At 48.6% G+C, this 22,054-nt stretch overlaps 1 protein-coding gene across 2 annotated transcripts in view; it reads right to left on the reverse strand.

Moving 5' to 3' along the window:
* The window catches only part of GSK3B (glycogen synthase kinase 3 beta), a 118,795-nt gene that overhangs the window by 64,587 nt on the left and 32,154 nt on the right, over positions 1-22,054 (reverse strand). For both annotated transcript variants that reach the window (XM_056848048.1, XM_056848047.1), the window contains exon 2: positions 7,740-7,933. In XM_056848048.1, the coding sequence (XP_056704026.1) occupies positions 7,740-7,933 (194 nt within the window). The remainder of the gene's footprint in view (positions 1-7,739; positions 7,934-22,054) is intronic.

Genomic DNA, 22,054 nt, shown 5'->3' on the forward strand with positions numbered 1-22,054 from the left:
CCCCAGTGCCCCAGTGCCCTGGAGTCAATATATTCTGTAAACCCGTATAGCCCCTCACTTGCAACTTTCTACCTGTGCCTGTCTCATCTCCTGAAGGCTTCAATAAATCTATTGTTTCTGTATCCACGTCTGAGCAACTGATTTGGAGAAGCAAACTCAGAGAGGGGGATCTCTCACAGCCTGTCTACATCGTGGTGGTACAGTTGTCCCCATCTGAGAAGAGTCGGGTTGTTTGGGTATGGCCTGTAAACCCCTCGTGCTAAAGTCATCAGCTCTGTGAACCATATCTGGCGTGGCCACTGAGGGGCTATCAGAATGCATTCTGTGTTGTCTGCTCTGACCTTCCCTAGAACCCTCGCTAACGGGGAACGGAGGGAAGGCATAAAAGAGGGTACCCGACCAGGTTAACTGAAAGGCGTCCCCTAGGGACTCCGGATCGCTCCCTGCTAGAGAGCAGAATCTCGGTGCCTTGTTGTTCTTTTTGGTTGCAAAGAAATCTATCTGTGGGAACCCCAATCTTGGAAAATCGGGTGCAAGAAGACTTCTTGGAGCTCCCACTCGTGATTGGTGGTGAATTTCCTGCTGAGAGCATCAGCCCAAGTATTCTGAACCCCTGCTATGTGAATGGCCTTTAGCTGGATGCTGTTCAACAAGGCCACCTTCCAGACCTTCTGGGCTTCTCGACACAGTGGGAGGGAACCCGTGCCTCCCTGTTTGTTTATATAGTAAACAGTCGTAGTGTTGTCGGATTGAAGAAGTGTTCGGGAGCCCTGCAGGATATCTGAGAAAGAGGTAAGTGAGTAACACACAGCTCTCAACTCTAGCATGTTGATGTGGAGGGAAGACTCTCTAATGTCCCATTGGCCCTGTATAGACATGTCCTCGCAATGGCCACCCCAACCCTCCAAGGAAGCATCCGTAGTAAGGGTGAACTCAGGGTTCCAGTAGCCGAAGGGCATTCCCTTAAGTAGGTTGAGGTCAGACAGCCACCAGCATAGTGACCGCAGTATGCCTCTCGGGATAGACAGTCTATGCAACTGGGAGTGACGTGACTGGTTGTACGATCTGATAAACCAATTTTGTAGCTCTCTCATTTGCAGCCTAGCAAAGGGGGTAACAGCTGTCGTAGAGGCCAGGAACCCCAGTAGACGCTGTATGGAAATGACTGGCTGATGCCTGCACCTAGAAAAATATTGAATCATGCATCTAATTGCTAACACCCTTCCCTCTGGGAAGAAGGCTCTACCCCTACTGGAATCCAGCATTGCCCCTATGAATTGGGCTTGTAGTGATGGTATCAGCTTGGATTTCTTGAGGTTAACCATGAGACCAAGCTTTACACAGGTAGCTAAGACCAGATCTAGGTGGGAGGATAGTCTAGATGGGCTGTTAGCTGTGACCAGCCAGTCTAAATATGGGTAGATACAGCAACCCTGTCTCCTGAGGAAAGACATGACCACTGCCATGCATTTTGTGAAGACCCTTGGGGCCGTGGCTAGTCCAAATGGGAGGACAGTGTATTGGAAAACTTCACTCCCATAACGAAACATAAGGTATTTCCGATGATAAGGGTGAATTGATATATGGAAATACGCATCTTTAAGGTCTAAAACCGCAAACCCCGTGCCTGGGGTAATCAGCTCCATTACAGAGGGTAATGAGACCATGCGGAACTTTGAAATGCGTAAACATTTATTAAGGAACCTCAGATCAATAATGGGCCTAGAGCCCCCATCCTTTTTCTCAACCATAAATATGCGGGAGAAGAACCCAGAACACGGTAAATTAACTTTCTGAACAGCACCCTTCAACATGAGCTCTTCCAACTGGGGAGCAAATTCTGGGAATGGATACAGATGGTAGCGTTGGTACCGTTGTCCTCTATAGGGTGGAGCACCGAAGCTCTGGCGAGGGTTAAATCTCTCTCTTTGGTGTTGAAAGAGGGGTGTAATGCCCAAAGACCTTGCTATCTGTCGGTCTTTTTTAATATTGGTGAGGAACTCCGTGGTGCCCGCAGCAAAGAGTGTGTCACCTTCGAAAGGTAAGTCCTCGATCTGGACCCTGGTGTCTAGAGGGAGGGCTGTAGTACACAGCCAGGAGTGACGCCTCAAGTGTGATTGCTGTGGCCATGGATCTAGCCGCGGTTTCAGCCGCGTGCTTGCCGGCGCTGATCTCTTGTTTTGAGAGCCGGGTGGCTTCAGATTGAATCAGTTTGAGGGCGGATTTAGACTCCTCAGGTAACAGATCAATGTGGGGGGTAGCTTTTTCCCATAAAAAGAGCTGGTAGCCCCCCATTATAGTCTGATAATTTGCAATACGGAAATTTAGGGCGGCAGAGGTGTAAGCCTTCCGGCCTAGGTGATCCAATCTCTTGCTCTCCTTATCTGATGGAGTGGAGTGCTGACCTTGACGTTGTCTGGTTTGGATCCTCCTTGACTATAGAAGAGGGTGGAGGATGATCAGGAACTCTGCTGAATCCTGCTTAACTCTGTACAAGTTCTCTATTTTCTTTGTTGATGGATTAACAGAAGCAGGTTTTTTCCACACTGATTTAGAGACCTCAGAGAGGCCTTCTAGGGTAAGGGAAAGCTGCTATGCCAGGTGAGTCAGGGTAAAGACGACTAAGAATTTTATTCTTTGGCTTGTTATCCGTAGTGGTGATGTTAATGTCCAAGGCTTCTGCCATACGGATCATCTGCTCGGTTCTTAGTTTCAAGTCTTCTGATGGGGAGACAGCCTCAGTGTCCCCAACTAACTCGTCTGGGGAAGGTTCTGACAAACCTTCAGAGCTTTCCACTGAGACTCTGGATTCTTCAGGATCCTCAGTTTCAGATTCAGTTCTGGGGCTCCTCTGTGTAAGAGGGTAAAGTGGAGAGAGCAGTTGAGGAGTGGTGTGGGCTAAGGGTCTGCCCTGTAGGTTGACTTGCTTGAGCCTACAGAATTCGATCCAGTCCTGTAGCAAGGCTGGAGAGATAGGTGGTTGTGGAGCAGGGGGGGGGATAAGGCTGAACCACCCTCCTCGGATTCAAAGGACCCGGATCCGAGGGGAGAAGAGTCTCATCTAGTGGCTCCACCTCCACATCAGAGAAGAAGAGTAGAGGGGATCCCGAGTGGAAGGACGGGGTCCTCGGTACCGTGATCAGATCCGGTTGGGTGTACGTCGGATCCGAGGTCGTTTGAGCCGGGGTAACCGATCTAGAAGGAGGGAGACTGGCGCTGCGAGTTTTCTCCTTGTGTTTTGTCTTGTGCTTGTGTTTCTTCGCGGTGTGCGTCGGATCCGAGTGCTTCGGATCCGAGCCGGATCTGGGGGTCCAGGTGACCGGTACCGATCGAACAGATTGCGCGTCTCACGGTGTCCCAGAGCCAGCCGATGGAGAGGGGGCCGTCAGCGCTCTTTTCCATAGCTCTGTGTTAAGACGGTCAGCGTGAGCATTACGGGCGCGGGTAGAAAATTTCTGGCAGATTTTGCACGCGGAGACGTTATGTCCCTCACCCAGGCAAATGAGGCACAGATCGTGCTGGTCCATGTGCAGAATCTTTGTTGCGCACTTTGGGCATAGTTTGAAAGGCATCTTGGGCGCCATGCCGGCCCTCGGCACGCAGCCGGGGGGATCAAGGCAACGGTGAAATAGCCCTTAAATCGGCTCGGGGACGGAGACCGAGATCTGGTTGGGGGGAACCCAACAACAGACTTAATAAGAAGACTCACAAAAAACGAAAGTAGTCCGAAGAGGTAGCGAAAACGCTGAGGTCTAGAAAAGCTCCTTACTTGGCGGCGGCAAAGAGGAGGGGAGGGGATGGGATCCAGCGGGAAGCCGGCCGCTGCTGAGGGGAGGGGCATCCCCCTTTAGAGGTCTGAGGCTAATAAAGTTTCGGGTGGCAGGCCTGCGAGCAGGCGCAGTCCCATATGTGGGGCTCCGCCGAAGACTGAAGATGAATCCTAATTTACCTAAGGCGCCTCTAAAGCGTAGCACAAAACACAAGCTTCAGTAAGGCGAGCAGATGGAATAAATACAGTTGAATAAAAGATAAAAAATATATTACCATAGCGGGGAGGTTAGGGAGACCAGCATTAATATACAGGGAACTGTTGCCCTGTACAGGTTGCCCTGTATCTCCTCAAAACAATCCGCCAGGCCCTTTATGGATCCCTAGTCTAACCACTACTTGCTCAATAACAACTCCTCCTATGTATAAACATCGAAACACTATGGGTTACCGCACTTTGTATTCCCAGCAATGTATTAAGAGTTTGAAAATGTTGTAAAAAACGCTTTAAAAGGGTTTTTGGATACCACGGCTTATAAATGGTTGGAAGACGTCTTCACAGCTAAAGGGGCCAAACAAAGGGCGAACAGTATTTTTATAACGTTTTCAAACTCTTGATACATCGCTGGGAATACCTAGTGCGGTAACCCCCACTGTCTGCTATATCTTGGAGAAAGACCGTACTGAACGAGTGTTGCATCTGTAAAGTTACAGCCACTTGGCCCAAAATTAAATGACAGTCCTCAGTGACTCTGCAAGTGTATGGAGTGAAAAACAAATCTACATTTAGGACTAAAAACACAGTGTATACGTTGTCGCTTCCTGTGTTTTATTTGAACCTATGCCCCACTCAACTCCTCTCAGAACGTCCTCGTGTTGGAGCCCTCCTCAGTGGAAGAGGCTTCCTCGGGAGATGGTGAGCTCTCCTTCCCTGGAGTTTTTAAGAAGAGTTTCGATGGCTGTCTGTCAGCCATGCCGATTCTATGACCTTAGGCAGACGATGAGAGCGAGGGCACCTTGGCCATCTTCTGGCATGGAGTAGGGGTCACTAGGGGTGTGCAGGGGAGGTAGTTGTGAATTTCCTGCATTGTGCAGGGGGTTGGACTTGATGGCCCTGGTGGTCCCTTCCAACTCTATGATTCTATGATACTTGGAGCAAATTGACAATATATAGGGGAAATTGAATTTACAAAAGTTTTCATAAATGGAATAGTAACTGCAGTACTGCAGTGAAAAGCTGTGCTCCCGACCTGAGTTCGATCCCGACAGACGTTGGTTTCAGGTAGCCTGATCAAGGTTGACTCAGCCGTCCATCCTTCCAAGGTCGGTAAAATGAGTACCCAGCTTGCTGGGGCAAAGTGTAGACGACTGGAGCAGACAATGGCAAACCACCCCGTAAACACAGTCTGCCTAGTAAACGTCAGGATGTGACGTCACCCCATGGGTCAGGAATGACCCGGTGCTTGCACAGGGGACTACCTTTACCTTTCATGTAGTTTGGCATAGGACAGTGTCGGCAAACTGCGGCTCGCGAGCAGCATGTGGCTCTTTGGCCCCTTGGGTGCGGCTCTGCCCCTGGGCGCCGTGCCTGCTGCTTAGTCTCCCCCGGGGCCCGGGCAGCCGAGGTTCCTGCCGGCGCTTCTTCTGTTGCTGCGGCAGCCGGCGGCCCACCGCCCCTCCCTCCTCCTCCTCCTCCTCCGAGACGCCTCTGCGCAAGCGCCGCCTCTCCCACCTGGGGCTCCGCTCCTCCGCGCGTGCGCGGTCACAGCCTGCCCGGCCCCGGGCTGTCAAGCCCAACCCCGGTCCCAGCGCCAACCCACAGGGGAGGGGGGAAGAGCCCTCGGACCCCCACTCGCCTGGAGAGAAGCCTGGAGAGGCGGCAAGCAGCAGTCGACTAGAGCCGCCTCCCAGCGCCCAGGGGGGCGGGCTCGAAGTCCCCCCAACTGCCGACAGGCCCGCTCGTCAGCTGGCGAGCGGGAGAACCAGTCCGGGCAGACCATGCCTGGCCGACGGGGCGCTGCAGTGGCCGTGACAGCCCCCGGCCCCCAGGCTGTCTCACCAGCCGGGTCCCCGGGGAGAGGCCGAACAACCCGCCCATCAGCTGGCAGGAGGAGGGAGGAGTGCGATGGCGGAGGGAGGCGCCAGGGAGGCAGAGGGGTCGGCCTGGCTCCAGCCACAGCTCCCACCGGGAAATGGTTGGCGGGACGGTGGGGGGAACAGGCGCGGAGAGGACATGCCTGAAGGAAAGGGACTGGAGGCGCCCCTCATCTTGCGAGCCCAGCTGCTGGCCTCTCACAGGGGAACTACATGTCCCAGCATGCATTGCTTCCCTTTGAGCTCATGGTGCACTGCATGTTGGGAAAAGGGGGGAGGAGGGGGTCGGTCTCACGCACCCTGAGCGCTTTTTGCAAGCCCGCCTGGTGTGTTGGGAGGCTCCGTTTCGCCTTTGTGCGCCCAAAGTGCCAGCTTTGGTCCAGCCTCTGGGGGGGGGGTTGCCACCTCCAGGTTGGGAAACTCCTGTAGATTTGGGATGGAGGAGAGCTTCGCAGCTGGCCGGGCTGCGCAGCCTCTCCCCGCTTTCCTCACGGAGAAGGCCGCGCTTCCCCGCACGCTCGCAAGGCTGGCCAGAGACGGCAGCGCGACTCCGACGGGAAGAGGCCCACCGCCCCCCACCTCGGGCGCCGCTGAAGCTCTGGTTGGATGAGACTTTGCCTTTGCAGCAAAGAGCCATCCTGGCGCGTGCCGCCCCCCACCACGTGCGTGAAACGGCAGCCGTGGCGCAGCGCGGCCTGGGAAGCAAGGAGGGGGAAAATCCCACCCCACGCAAGTCGGGCTGAGGGCAGCCAGAAGAGCCAGGGGAGGGCAACGACGAGGCCCCCACCCTCTGAGACAACTCTCCTGGCAAGGAGAGGAAGAGGTGTGGGAGAAGGGATCTTTATAGCCTCGGGTTGAGGGAAAAGGAGGCGGAGCCTAGGTGGCTCTCAAGGGAAATCTCAATCGTGCTGTTGATGTTTGGCTCGGTTGACTGGTGAGTTTGCCGACCACTGGCATAGGAGATACTCAACATACAAAGGGGAAACTTCATTCAAATCACCCTTCCATTGGCAATTTGAAATAAACGATTTTTGAATCAACTGATCTGCCTGTAAAGCCTTTATGCAAATTCTGCCTCTCTCTGAATTATTTGGGATTTCATAGAAAGCGGAATGAAGGTAATTCCCTCCTGACAAGACTTCATGATAAAGAAGTAACACTTCTCTTTCCCCCATTTAGTGACTCACCCATCATGCATTCTGTACTCAAATCAGGACTTTCTTCCTACTCCTTTTATACAAATCACAATGGAATATCAATGCAGACAGTACTACGCATACATATAATCTCATGAAAAATAAATCAGCAACTAAACGTCAAGAGGGCAGAAGCCGATGAACAAATAAATGGGTACAAATATTCTAATATAATCTTAAATAAGGTAATTAATATACTGATTATATGTAAGTTAGGAAATACAAGTTTATATTTTTCACTCAGATAAAGATTCTAGAAGAGGTGCAAAAATAAAGCACATATCATTAGCGAATAATTAAATTAAACGCATTGTTTAGATATATTGGTTAAAAGGCTTACAAAATAGTATTAGCAGATTAATACAACATAATACAATATAAGATGCTAGGTAAGTAAGATTATATGCACGTTGGAGTATAAGCAAATGCATTTTAGTTATGTTAAAGATATAGTTACTCTTAAGTTCCAACGATTAACAGATATTTAGAATGATTTATTTCCGCTCCTATGCAACAGTGTGATGGTTGGTAAGGATTTTGTTATAGATAAGGAGCTTAGATTATGAATGTGGGATGTATGTTTTATGTTTGTATGTATATGTCATGTTGTTATAAAAATAAAAATGTAATGGAGGAAAAAAGAATATGACAGCTGTCTAAAGATTTACCAAGACCTCTCACCTTAAATCTCTTGTCCTGCAGAACTTTCTTAATCGCAACGAGCTCTCCCGAATCGCAGAGTTTGGCTTGATACACGACACCAAAAGATCCATTTCCAATCACCTTGGTGTCCGTGTAACTAACTTCTTGAGGCCTGTCCGGGCCTTGTCCGGGAGTTGCTACCACTGTGGTCACCTTGCTGCCGTCTTTATCTCCTGGAAACACCGAAAACAAAGCGAGATCGTGAATACGAATGAATCGAGAGGAGTTGCAACACAAAATGCAAACGTGCTGCACAACAAAGTGGCTAACAAGTTCACAGCGGCGCAGGCCAAAAATATACACAATAAATGACAATGAAGATATGTTAGACTGTATTGTGTGAGCCGGCAAAGATACATACACGATAATGTATATATCAACAAATTACAACAGAATACAAAAGTTACAACAAGGAGCTAAATCATAGCCAAACGCTTTCATGGTCCAAATAACAAAAAAAACACCGTAATGGTAGAAACAGCGAAGCAATAAGGGACAGGATTCCGGTAAATATAAGTGACATGATTCCGGTATATTTTTGGCCTGTACTGCTGTGAATTAGGAGAGCAATACAAAAGAACCAATCGTTGTCATTTCTTCTCGGAGGGGAGCCCCGCTGAGTTCCTGGGTCTCCGGCAACAGGTCTCAATTAGCGCCCGTGAAGCGTGTCCCAAGGTGTGCGTCCCTTTACCCAGTTTTCTTCGAAATCTCCCCACACAGGAAGGAGAAGCAGAATATCCCCCACGTCCATCTAGTTCAAGGCTAGATGAGCGGCCGCCTGCTCACGTAGACTCAAAGCTCAGCAGTCAGAGCGTTCACAGTACAATACTAGATGGCTTTGGTTCAGAGGCGAGCGAACCCCGGAGCTAATCAGCCGTCACACTATTGTGCGGCTGGGGGAAGGGGGGAAATGTCTGTGACATTCATTTCCTTTTAACGGCAAGCTGCAGGGCTGCTCAAGGTAGGGGTTGGACAATAAAACTGCTGCTATCATACTGCCCTTGTACAAATCTATGGTGAGACCACACTTGGAATACTGTGTACAGTTCTGGTCACCACACCTAAAAAGAGGATATTGCAGAGCTTGACAAGGTGCAGAAAAGAGTAACCAAGATGATCAGGGAGGCTAGAGCAACTGCCCTATGAAGAGTGGAAACGTTCATGGAGGAGAGGAGTATTTATGGCTACTAGTACTAGAGCGGTATTTATGGATACTAGTCATGATGCGTGCCTATTCTCTCCAGGATCAGAGGAGCATGCCTATTATATTAGGTGCTGTGGAAGACAGGTAGGACAATGCTGCTGCAGTTGTCTTGCTTGTGGGCTTCCTAGAGGCACCTGGCTGGCCACTGTGTGAACAGACTGCTGGACTTGATGGGCCTTGGTCTGATCCAGCAGGGCTTTTCTAATGTACTTATGATGCATACCTATTATCTCCAGGATCAGAGGAGAGGGCTATTCATGGCTACTAGTTAAAATGGATACTAGTCATGATGCATACCTGTTCTCTCCAGGAACAGAGGAGCATGACTGTTATATTAGGTGCTGTGGAACCCTATTATATTAGGTGCAGTGGATCACAGGCAGGATAATGCTGCTGTAGTCGTCTTGTTTGTGGGCTTCCTAGAGGCACCTGGTTGGCCCCTGTGCGAACAGATTGCTGGACTTGATCGGCCTTGGTCTGATCCAGCATAACCTTTCTTATGTTCTTATATTTGGGGGGAAGCACCCAGCTATGCAGAAAAAATATTACTTTACCAATTTCAATAGAGAGCCCCCTTCCCCAATGGCCACATGAGGACTGAGCTTCCAGAAGGAATGCAATTATGAGCTTCAGTTAGAAGGGAAAAGAAACTGAAGGGAGAGAACAGATTTCAGAGTATAAAGTACGTAAGTACAACTGTTTCTTACAGGGAGGTTAAAAGAACCTCAATCTGAGTTATACTACTAGGATTCAGGAAACATGAGTATTTTCCTGCTCTGAACCTCACGCTTGACTACTGAGACTCAAGGCAAGATGAGAAAGAAGCAACTCAGCTATCCCTCGGAGCTCAGTACTATGGGGGAGGGGGGGAACAGCAGCAATCCCAAGGACACTTTCCTGGGAGTAAGCCCCATTGCATAACATGGGATTCGCTTCTGAGTAGACCTACTTAGGATGGCTTCCAACATTGGAGACTGTCGTCGTCCCCCCCCCGCGCTCTGTTGATTAAATTATTGTTACACAGAAAAATATAGGATGGGGAATGGCTTTTTAAAAGAAATATCCCTTGCCTTATCAAAAGCGAAAATACAGTTCTAGCCAGTTATATGTTTATCTACTGAAAAAATATTCATATTCTGTTTTTCTGCCAATTAATGAGACTCTCGATGCTAAGACAAGCTGCACATGTAACAGCTTACATTATTCAGCTAATTCTTGTTTTATGTCAAAGTATCTTCCTATGACTACCGAAAGAAATATTTTACTATCTGGCTGCCCCAAGCCCTGCGAGAGGTTTCAGCCGGGAAAACTGTTTCTTCCTGTGACATTCTGATACATCCAAGCCAGAGAATTAGCAGCATACTGGAGTAATTTTTTCGACATCTTCTCAATGTTAAAATCAAGAGCATAAGAAAAGCCCTGCTGGATCAAACCGAGGCCCATCAAGTCCAGCAGTCCGTTCACACAGTGGCCAACCAGGTGCCTCTAGGAAGCCCACAAGCAACACGACTGCAGCAGCATTATCCTGCCTGGGTTCCACAGCACCTAATATAACAGTCATGCTCCTCTGTTCCTGGAGAGAACAGGTATGCATCATGGCTAGTATCCATTTTAACTAGTAGCCATGAATAGCCCTCTCCTCCATGAACATGACCACTCCCCTCTTAAAACCTTCCAAGTTGGCAGCCATCACCACATCCTGGGGCAGGGAGTTCCACAACTGAACTCTGCGTTGTGTGAAGAAATACTTCCTTTTATCCGTTTTGAACCTCTCACTCTCCAGCTTCAGCAGATGACCACCCGCGTTCTTGTATTATGAGAGAGGGAGAACGGAGCCTTGATTACTTACCGTGAAGGCTCCTTCTCTCCTGAGGCGGAAGGCGTCTTGAGCAGTGGGTTATTTTCCTTGTTCCATCCGGGGAAGGCAGGACTAAAATCGAACTTCCTGTCTTCCTGGCGGGAAAATAGCCTACAGAAGCCCAGTTACCGGCTTGCCTAGCTCAATAGACAGGAACTACAACTGAAAACTGATAACATTACCAACGGGTAACAGCAAGAACAACATACATAACGTCAAACATACAGTAGAGGGAACTACAGGTTCTAGTTCGCTCCAATTATGTAAGGCTTCTATTTGTAATTGATTAGAAAATGTCTCATAGATAGAAGGTTCGATGTTATTGCTCAGTGTATGATTAGGGAGGGCAAGACGCCTTCCGCCTCAGGAGAGAAGGAGCCTTCACGGTAAGTAATCAAGGCTCCGTTCTCCACTGAGGCTTCAGGCGTCTTGAGCAGTGGGACCTTCAAGAGCTCCCAACCGGGCGGGTTACGAACCTTCTTGCACTACCTGCTGCAAAACCCTTTGTCCGAAGGACGCCTGCGCAGAAGACCAGGAGTTGATCTTGTAGTGCTTGATGAAGGTAGAAATTGTAGACCATGTTGCGGCCCTACAAATCTCTTCTAATGGTGACTGTTTGTTAAAAGCGGTCGTAGTGGCTGCACTGCGTAAGGAGTGGGCTGTGATGCCAACCGGTACCGGGTTCCCACTAGCCCTGTAAGCTTCAATAATGCAGTGTTTGAGGGTGTAACTAATTGCTGCCACTGACATCTGTTTGCCCCTGGTGGGATTGTTAATGCCGATAAACATATAGTCTGTCTTCCTGAACTCGGCAGTTCTACGGATAAAGGTCCGGATCGCCCTCCTAAGATCCAAAGAATGCGGCGCGCTCTCTAGAACAAGAAGGTCTTGGGCAAAAGAAAGGCAAATTGATTTCCTGCGATTTATGGAAGGGGGAGTTTACCTTGGGACGGAACGTCGGGTCTGGTCTCAAGACCGCTTTATCCTTATGAAACACACAGAGACCTTCTCTGATGGATAAAGCCCTAATTTCCGATACCCGCCTGGCCGAGGTGATGGCCACCAAAAACAAAACCTTCATGCGAAGGAATTTTAAAGGAATTGAGTCGAGAGGCTCAAAGGGGGGAGAGGTAAGAGCATTCAAAACTAAATTAAGACTCCATGAGGGAAATCGATGAACAACTGGAGGTTGTGTCTGTGCCACCCCTTTTAAGAAGGCCACAACATGTTTGTGCCTAGATGTGGGAACGCCCTCTAAGGTAGTATTACTGTAGTAATCACAGCTATTTGTCTCCTTAGTGTAGAAGCTGATAGCTTTAACCTTACCCCTTCCTGCAAAAATTCTAAGATGTTTTGTATCCCTGGGTTTATGGGATCGACCTTTTTCCTTCTAGCCCAACGTACGTAAGCCTTCCATGAGGCATTGTAAATGCGTCGTGTGGCTGGTCGTCGCGCCTCTATAATGGTGTCTGCAACCTCTTGGGAGTAACCCTTTTCTAACAGGAGTCCCCTTTCAAGTGCCAAGCGGTTAAACAAAACCATGCGGGGTCTGGGTGTACTAGAGGACCCTGACGAAGTGTTCCCCAATGAGTTGGAATCCTCCATGGTTCTTGGACTGATAGCTGCTGAAGGGTTGCAAACCACGGTCTGCGAGGCCAAAAGGGGGCAACGAGTATGACATTGGCCTTCTCCTGGAAGACCTTCCTTAGCACCCTGGGTAGAATTGGCAACGGAGGAAAGGCGTACATTAGGCCTTTGGGCCATGGGCTGGTCAAAGCGTCCGTTCCTTCTGCATTTTGATGAAAGTATCTTGAGAAAAATCTGGGCACCCTGGCGTTTGCGTTTGAGGCGAACAAATCTACCTGAGGGGTGCCAAATTTGGAAATAATTAGTTGAAAGGCATCGTGATATAGAGACCACTCTCCCTCGTCTACGGTTTGACGGCTGAGCCAGTCCACCTGGGTGTTGAGGGTCCCTTTTATATGCTCTGCCCGTATTGATTTGAGGTGTATTTGTGCCCATGAGAAAATCGCTACTGCCTCCAGGTGAAGGGAGGATGATCTGGTCCCTCCCTACTTGTTTATGTGTGCCTTCGTAGTTGTGTTGTCTATCCTCACGAGTACATGGTGACCCTGAAGGACTGACGAGAATTTGAGGAGGGCTAACCTGACTGCTCTAATCTCTAATAGATTGATGTGCAGTTTTGTCTCGGCTGGAGACCAGCGGCCCTGAGTCATGTGTCTGTTGAGGGTGGCTCCCCAACCCTCCAAACTGGCATCGGTAAATAACTGGAGAGGCTCGCCGTGTAAGTACTGACTTGCTTTCTGAAGGTTTGTCTTGTGGGTCCACCACCGTAACCCCTGTTTTGCCTTTTGGGTAATGCGAATGGGTCTGTCTCTCTTCTTGGCTATGTCTTTGTGAAAGGGTCTTAAGAACCACTGAAGAGGTCTCGAGTGGAACCGAGCCCAGGGTACCACTGCAATGCATGAGATCATGAGTCCTAAGAGCTTTGCTAATCTCATTAGACGTGCTGACTTCGACTTGATTACGGAGGATGCTAACGTGATAATTTTGCAAATTCGCTCCGGGGGTAAGGAAAGAGAATTTGTCTGAGAATCTATCCGAACCCCCAGGTGTACTAAGGAGAGAGAAGGGGTTAAGGAACTCTTTTTGAAATTGATTATGTAACCATGGTCCTGGAGGACCTGTACTACTGTTGTAGTATGCTGGATGGATTGTTCCCTGGATTGAGCGCAGATCAGGATGTTGTCCAGGTACGGATGTACCTGGATCCCTTCCTGTCTGAGAGCGGCCATGACCGTCACGAGAATCTTCGTAAAGACCCTCGGGGCGGAAGACAGGCCAAAGGGAAGCACCCTGAACTGAAAATGATGTGGGCCAATCGCGAATCGGAGGAAACGTTTGTGCCGTGGGTGGATGGGCACATGTAGATAGGCCTCGGATAAGTCCACCGCCGTCATAAATGTATTGGGGCGTAGTGACTCCACAATGGAGCGTAAGGTTTCCATCCTGAAATGCTTTTTTGTCATTCTCCTGTTTACATACTTGAGATCCAGGATGGCCCTCCAGTCCCCATTTTTCTTTGGGACAGTGAAAAATATGGAGTAAACCCCCTGGTGCATTTCGTGAATGGGAACCTGTTCTATGGCCTTGATGTTTTGCAGATGTTGAATGGCCCTGAGTGTTCTGATGCGCTTTTCCCTCTTGAGGGATGTGGGGGAAAGGATGAATCTGTCGCGTGGTTGGCAGGTGAACTCCAAAAGGTACCCTTCTGAAATGATTCTGGAGACCCAGTTGTCCGGGTTGGAGGCTAACCATCTGGTCAGAAACAATTGTAGCCTCCCTCCTATCCCTGTGAGGTGGGCGTCACTGGGTATTGGATTTTGTGAACTTGTCACCCTTGTCATTGTATCCCTGGTTTCTGGTGTTGCTTTGAGGTCTTTGGAACCTACCGCCCCTTCGAAAGGGTCGGGAGGTATTCCAGGATCCTCTCTTGTAATCAGTCCGATATTTGGAAGAGGGTCGAAAGGAACGAAAGGACTGAGTGTAGTTAAACGACCTCTGTTCCTTGCGAAGTTGTTTGGGCATGACATGTTTTTTGTCTTTGGTTTCAACAAGAATTTTGTCTAATTTTTCCCCAAACAATCTGTCTCCTTGTATGGGGTAAGCCATAAGGGTAGTTTTGGCCCTGAAGTCTGCTGGCCAGGCTCTGAGCCACAGGCCTCTTCTTAAGGCTGTGGTGGAAACCATGGATCGAGCTGTGAATGAGATTGAATCCAGTGAAGCTTCGGCCATTAGACTGACCGCGCTTAAAACTCTCTCCAATCCTCCAATAACCCTGTGGTTATCCTCAGGAACTAACTGAATAAGTTTTTTGGTCCACAAATATGATGCCCTAGCGAAGATGGACATAGTTGCATTGGCCTGAATTGCAAGTGCCGAGGCCTCATGCGCCTCTCTAGCCAGAGAGTCAGATTTTCTGTTTAGTTGGTCGCGTAGGGTGTCCACACCATCCTCTGGAACCAACCCAGGATTTTGAAGATCTGCCACTGGGGCATCTACAAGGGGCACTTTAAGCATGGTCATGGCATGTGGTGCCAAGGTATACAGTTTTTTAATAGTAGGAGGCACTTGTTTGGTAGATGAAGGGTTGTCCCACTCATCACTGACTGCTCTTACAAAGAGATCAGGAAAAGGAACCAAGTTGTTGGGAGCTTTCTTGCTTGGAAAACACTCCTTGACCCCCTGTTTTAGCTTGGATTTAGGTTCCTCTGAGGAATCAGACTCTTCATTTAATTCTAAGGCCAGAATAGCTTTAGCTAACAAACTCTGATAATCCTCCCCATTAAACAATCTAGTAGGCTGATCATCTGACTGAGAAGACTCGTCCCCTGAGTCAAATTCTCCTTCCTCTCTCTCTTGATCTGAATCTAGGGAAGTGGAGGTATCCAATTGATTAGTCTGAGTATCCAATGTCTTTGATTTCAGTGCAGCCTTTGTTGGCCACTGAGAAGAGGTAGAGGCCTGGGGTTGAACTGGTGTTGGAGCCATGGTCTGATTCAGGGCAGGCTCCCCATCCCTGGTACTCTGGGAATGAGAAAGTGAAGTATAGGGAGATCCCATGGTCCCCGTCCCTGTGGGCCCCGTTCATGGGAAAGGGGGGGGAATTCTAAGTTGGAAAGCTTGGAAAGCTTGCCACTGTCTCTTCAGTGCATAGTTCACTAAATCATCTGCCTCCTGCTGGGAAAAACATGATGTCCCGCCATTTCAGAAGGGGGGGGAAGTACGTTACCAACTCCAGGACGGGAGACATCGGGTGTAGTAGCCGAGAGGGCATTGGTAGCTGCGCTCACGGAGGTTGCAGAGTAGGCGGGAGATTTCTTCCCGGCTCTCACTTTGTGCCCAGCCGTTCTAAAGCCTCGCCTCTTTCTCCCCGCTCCGATTTGTGCGGTCGCGGCTTTTCGCGCCTTTTTTGGCGAGGGGAGCCGCGTCTCTCTCTCCACGCTCTCCAGCGCCATCTCCACCGCGCTCTCCCCTAAGGGCTTGCTATTGCGGCCGTTGGGGCAATTGGGGTCATGGCGGGCCGCCTGAACTAAACCTAGTCGGTAGTCCTCTACCGACAATAAATCGTCCTCCCAGGTTGTAATGGCGTCCGCCATCTTGGATCGTCCCAGGTCTAACTAAGTCCCTCACAAAAGAGGAAAATTTTACACACAAGGAAGGGTTGGAGGGGGAAGACTAGGAAGCAATAAGGGCTGGAAAAAGGAATTGTGAATAAGAAGAAAGACGAACGACAAAAAGGGTATTAAACTCTTCCTACTCTAACTGAAGTACGGAGCTGTGCCAAGATCCTGCTTCCCCGTCCGGAAGGCAGGAGGAAACTGGGCTTCTGTAGGCTATTTTCCCGACAGGAAGTTCGATTTTAGTCCTGCCTTCCCCGGATGGAACAAGGAAAATAACCCACTGCTCAAGACGCCTGAAGCCTCAGTGGAGAAAAGCTTCGCCCTGTCCACGCTCTCCACACCATGCATAATTTTACAGACCTCTATCATGTCTCCCCTTAACCGCCTTCTTTCCAAGCTAAAAAGCCTTAAGCGTTTTAACCGTTCCTCACAGGCCTTGTTCTTAGGTCATTCATTCAGTCATTCATGTTCAAGCCCAAACCACCAGTGCCATCAGAGAAAGGGACGTAAACGGAAAGTTAAACTTCCAAATGTTAACGAACTAAGAACAAGGCGGAATAAAATCTTACTCGCTTGGCTCTGGCTGACTGACAACAGGGTTAAGAATACTTTGCATCTCAGTCAGTGCTGACGGTGTCAAGACTATGTTAGACAGCTACAGAAATATTTGGTATCGCTTGATACATTCCCCCAGAGGTAGCTTCCCCCTCCATAGACCAGTGGTCCTCACTTGGTGGCTCATGGAGAGCCATATTCATATTAAGTAAATGACCTTGTACAAGCATCGGGTCATTCCTGACCCATGGGGTGACGTCACATCCCGACGTTTCCTAGGCAGACTTTGTTTACAGGGTGGTTTGCCAGTGCCTTCCCCAGTCAACTTTCCTTTACCGCCAGCAACCTGGGTACTCGTTTTACCAAATCGTTTAACACACACACATATATACAACCCAGTATAACAACTTGAGTCAATCTTACCATATGTTTGTGTAATTGGTAATATATTATACAACCTATATACGGGCCTGGTCTGATATATATTGTCTGTATATGTCTATATAACTGTAAATGTGTGTATGTTTTACATGGGTTTCAACTGACCACTGAGGAAGGCCAAATAGGCCGAAACGCGTCTGGCATGTGGTTATAATATCAACTTTAGGAAATGCCACTGTGCTGTTTTAATGTTTTTTAAATAATTTTTATCTTTACACAGCGCCTTAAATAAATTATATTTTCATTATCTGTATGTTTTATTTATCCTGCCCAACCTTGGGTAGCCAGCTTCTGTTTTCTAGCTTGGGTTTCATTCCCCTCTTTTTTTCTTCTGGTGGTTTTACTCTCTTCTTTGTTAATAAACTGTTCAAATCGACTACTGTGGCTGTGGCCTCTTCCACATATTCTGCAAGTTTCCCGCCCCATCTCCCGGAGACCCATGCGATATGCGAAAAGGCCCCAAAGCACCCAGTTACCTTCTGAAGCCAATGAAAACATGAGGCTGGCAAGGCTAAAATCTTCCCCGGTGACTCCACACCGGCTTATGCTTTTCTTTAAGCAGCTGTGGCTCATACAAAGTACCTACACGTGCTTAGCTTGCACGCCAGAGATCTAAAGTCCTTGTGGGTAGTGTGCTGGCATGCAAATTAAGCATGTGTAGCAGCCCGCTTCGAACAAAGCAAAAACTGATGATGAAGGATCTTCCCCATCATAGCTGGTAGAGATAAATTTAAAATTCCAGGACATTCTCCCCATATTGTCATCCTTTCCTGGGAGATTGGAAGAAGCTAAAGTTTCCCTTCTCTTAGCTGACTACTCTCAGGAGGTAACCACCCAAGTAGCCAAATTTTGCCTCCGGTCTAGTGGGATTCGTAAACAGCTGACTGAAAACCTTTCCCCATAGAAGATCTTTCCTCCTCTTCTTCAATTCATCCCTCCCAGAATCATCAACTTTTACTATTTTATTTTATTATTATTTTGACCTAACTTTGTTTTTTATTCAGAGCCGATATTGTATCGAAATAAACTTGATTGGTTGACTGGTAGATTAATAAATAAATAAATAAATACAAAGCCCAGTCTCCCAAATTGAGCTCTGGAATAACTGGGGGAGATTTAGTCACACTATTTCCTCCTCTAAAACTGATGAGGTAGCAGAGAAAAGTATATTACATGTCCCAGGAGCAATGCTGAAGACAAGTTGCCCACCATAAAACAGCTATAACCAATGCTCCACCTAAATCAACTCAGAGTTCTACCTGTAGGAATCAGGATTTGAGTTCTCGCCACACACACACACACACAAAAGAACGGTCTCTTTCCCCTTTGGCACCAAATGCAGCATTTATACAGGAAGGGGATGGGAGAGACCTCCTCCTAGGGAACTTGGAGGTAATGGAAGAAGAAGAAGGAGAACGAGGAGAAGAAGAGTTGGTTTTTATATGCCAACTTTCTCTACCACTTAAGGGAGAATCAAATCAGCTTACAATCACCTTCCCTCCCCTCCCCCCAACAGACAGCCCAAGGTCACCCAGCTGGCTTCGTGTATAGGAGTGGGGAAACAAACCAGTTCACCAGATTAGCCTCTGCCGCTCATGTGGAGGAGTGGGGAATCGAAGAACATAAGAAAGAACATAAGAAAGACCATGCTGGATCAGACCAAGGCCAATCACGTCCAGTAGTCTGTTCATGCAGTGGTCAACCAGGTGCCTCCAGGAAGCCTCCACAAGCAAGACGACTGCAGCAGCATTGTCCTGTCTGTGTTCCACAGCACCTAATATAATGGGCATGCTCCTTTGATCCTGGAGAGAATAGGGATGCATCGTGACGAATTGATCACAAGCGGAATCTCGACCACAGTGATCCCCAGTGTGATGCTTGGCCGTGGTGCCCACCAGTAGGTTTCCTGGTGCCCATTTACTTCTTCCCCGAAGCAAAGAGCCAGCCGTGGGGTTCGGTGGTGCTTCAGAAGAACCCAGGGGGGTTCTGCAGGGAGCGCCCATTAAGGAACAGTTTCCTCCCTCATAGGAGGATGCTTGGCTTGGAACACCCTGACACGTTGCTATTGGCCCCAGGCTTCAATGGCAGCCATCTAGTGTCCATTCTCAGAGTTCAAAAAATGCCATGGACTCCGTAAGGTCAGCGACTTGGAAGGTTTTAAGAGGGGAGTGGACATGTTCATGGAGGAGAGGGATATTCATGGCTACTAGTCAAAACGGATACTAGTCATGATGGAGACCTATTCTCTCCAGGATCAGGGGAGCATGCCAAATATATTAGGTGCTGTGGAACACAGGCAGGATAATGCTGCTTGTTTGTGGGCTTCCTTAGAGGCACCTGGTTGGCCTCTGTGTGAACAGACTGCTGGACTTGATGGGCCTTGGTCTGATGCAGCTGGGCGTTTCTTATGTTCTTACGATGCATACCTATTCTCTCCAGGATAAGAGGAACACGCCTGTTACATTAAGTGCTCCGGAAACCAGGCAGGACAATGCTGCTGCAGTCGTCTTTCTTGTGGGCTTCCTAGAGGCACCTGGTTGGCCACTGTGTGAACAGACTGCTGGACTTGATGGGCCTGGGTCTGATCCAGCAGGGCTTTTCTTATGTTCTTATGACTCCTCCTCTACTGGATGCGGATCAAACAACTGTAGTTGTAAGCGAGAGAAACTGCTGAGCACCATAATATGCAGACGTAGGACTAAAGAACTCATAACATTATCACTTCTGACATAATGATGCCAACTTAGTTTCTGTAGTGCAAATGCTGGAAAGTGTGAAGAAAAGGTCAAGCTGCAACCTATTCTTACTGTTACTTTTAAAAAACACCTGGGTGCCCACAGAAGAAGTGTTTAATTCCATTCCATTGAGCAACAGATGTTGCAGAGGTTTATAATGCATAACCATTTCAGAGGTTTATCATGCATAACCATTTGATACATCTTTTTTTAATTTCACAGAACAGGAATGACAAGATTGAGCTCAGGACGTAGTATTTTTTGTAACAGGCACGTTTAAAAGGAGCAGGAAAAAACCGGGGTTACCAACTTTTCACCCCCAATTTAATTCTTCAGGATTTATTAGTCGTTGCGTCCTACAATGAAAATGACAACTTAAGCTTAGTAAACAACATTTTTTAGTTCAGCATATTCGGGTTGAGGGAAAAAAATGGGATTACTGACTTTTCACCACATGCTTGTTAACATTAAAAAATAAACCTCCAAAAGCTTAGTGCAGGGGTCTCAAAACTGCGGCTCCAGAGCCACATGCGGCTCTTTGGCCCGTTGAGTGCGGCTCTCCGAACTTGGTTCGAGCCCCTGCTCTTGTGCCTGCTCGCGCCTGCAGCCGGGCTGCGGAGCCGGCGCGCCTGAGAGAGCGGGCACACTGTCGCTCCCCCCCCCCGCCGTGGAGAATGGCCAGTCCCCCTTTCCCTTGCCCTCAATGGTTGGGAGGCTAAAGCCTGCCCTCCCCTCTAGCCGCGCGATTGCTGGACGGGCGGCTCGGCAGTTCCTGGCCCCCCTGCCCGCCTATCAGCTGTTAGGCGGGGCGGGCTTCCTTTGGTAGACCTGGCCTCCGGCTGAGTCCCATTGGGAGGCCATGTCTACCCACTGGCTTTCTTGGCGGTAGACCTGGACTCCGAGGAGGGGAAAAAGTCCCCCTTCAGAGGCCAGGTCTACCCATTGGCTTCTATGGGCCTTCGGAGGCCAGGTCTACTGCCAAGAAAGCCAATGGGTAGACCTGGCCTCCCAATAGGACTCAGCCGGAGGCCAGGTCTACCAATAGGCTTTTATGGCGGTAGACCAGGCCTCCAGACGAGGACTCCGGACGGGGAGGGGGAAATGGCAGGGACTTACAATTTAATTTTTATCAATAAATAAGATCACTATTAAGTATGATATCAAGTTTTATTCAGTGTACCTATAGTTTAATTAAGACTTAAAACTTTAATTAAAGTTTATTAAGTTAATAAACAGTGTACCTACCTATATAGTTTAAGTTTAAGAAATTTGGCTCTCAAAAGAAATCTCAATCGTACTGTTGATATTTGGCTCTTTTGACTAACGAGTTTGCCGACCCCTGGCTTAGTGAATAAGAAGCTGAGTGAATAAGAACCTTGCGGAAGCTGAGCTAATTTTCCTCAGTAGGGCTTGTTCTTCAATAAGTTTAATAACTCTTTCTACTTCCATCACCTTACCTGAAACAGATGCTTTGATAACTGGCGTGTAATTTCCTGGCTCCCCTTTAAAAGTGGTATTATGTCTGCTGCTTTCCAGTATTTGGTAGAAGAAGAAGAAGTAGAGTTATATGCTTTCTCACCACTGAAGGCAGAATCAAACTGACTTACAATCACCCTCCCTTCCCCTCCTACAACAGACACCCTGTGAGATAGGTGGGACTGAGAGAGCTCTTAATAGAACTGTGACTAGCCCAAGGTCACCCAGCTGGCTTCGTGTGTAGGAGTGGGGAAACCAATCCAGTTCACCAGATTAGCCTCCGCCACTCATGTGCAGGAGTGGGGAATCGAACCCGGTTCTCCAGATCAGCGTCCACTGCTCCAAACCACCGCTCTTAACCACCACACCAAGCTGGCTTTATTGTGACAAAGAAGGTTGACCTAACAGCTCAATCTCCTCCTGCAAGGGTTCCCAACCTTTTCGATCCTGCGGCCACATTTGGAATTCTGATACGGCACGGCGGGCGCGATAAAATGGCTGCCACAAAATGGCTGCCGCAGGAGGTGGAGCCAGCCATGAAATGATTGCCGCAGCTTAACTTCAGTAACTCTGTGGAGATCCTTGTGTTGTGGTGGCAGCTGCTGCCGAAGCAACAACTGTATGTCTTGTGTAGCCTCTATTGTTGTCAGGACTGAATATCTCTTGGCCAGTGATAATGGTGGTTGCCCCAAACTTAAGGACTTTAAGAGTGCTACTGACCTGGCCCTGACCTGGATGGCCCAGGCTAGCCTGATCTCATCAGATCTCAGAAGTTAAGCAGGGTCAGCCCTGGTTAGTATTTGGATGGGAGACCACCAAGG

This window comes from Euleptes europaea, chromosome 4, assembly GCF_029931775.1.
Source record: "Euleptes europaea isolate rEulEur1 chromosome 4, rEulEur1.hap1, whole genome shotgun sequence".
NCBI classification, from domain to species: Eukaryota; Metazoa; Chordata; class Lepidosauria; order Squamata; family Sphaerodactylidae; genus Euleptes; species Euleptes europaea.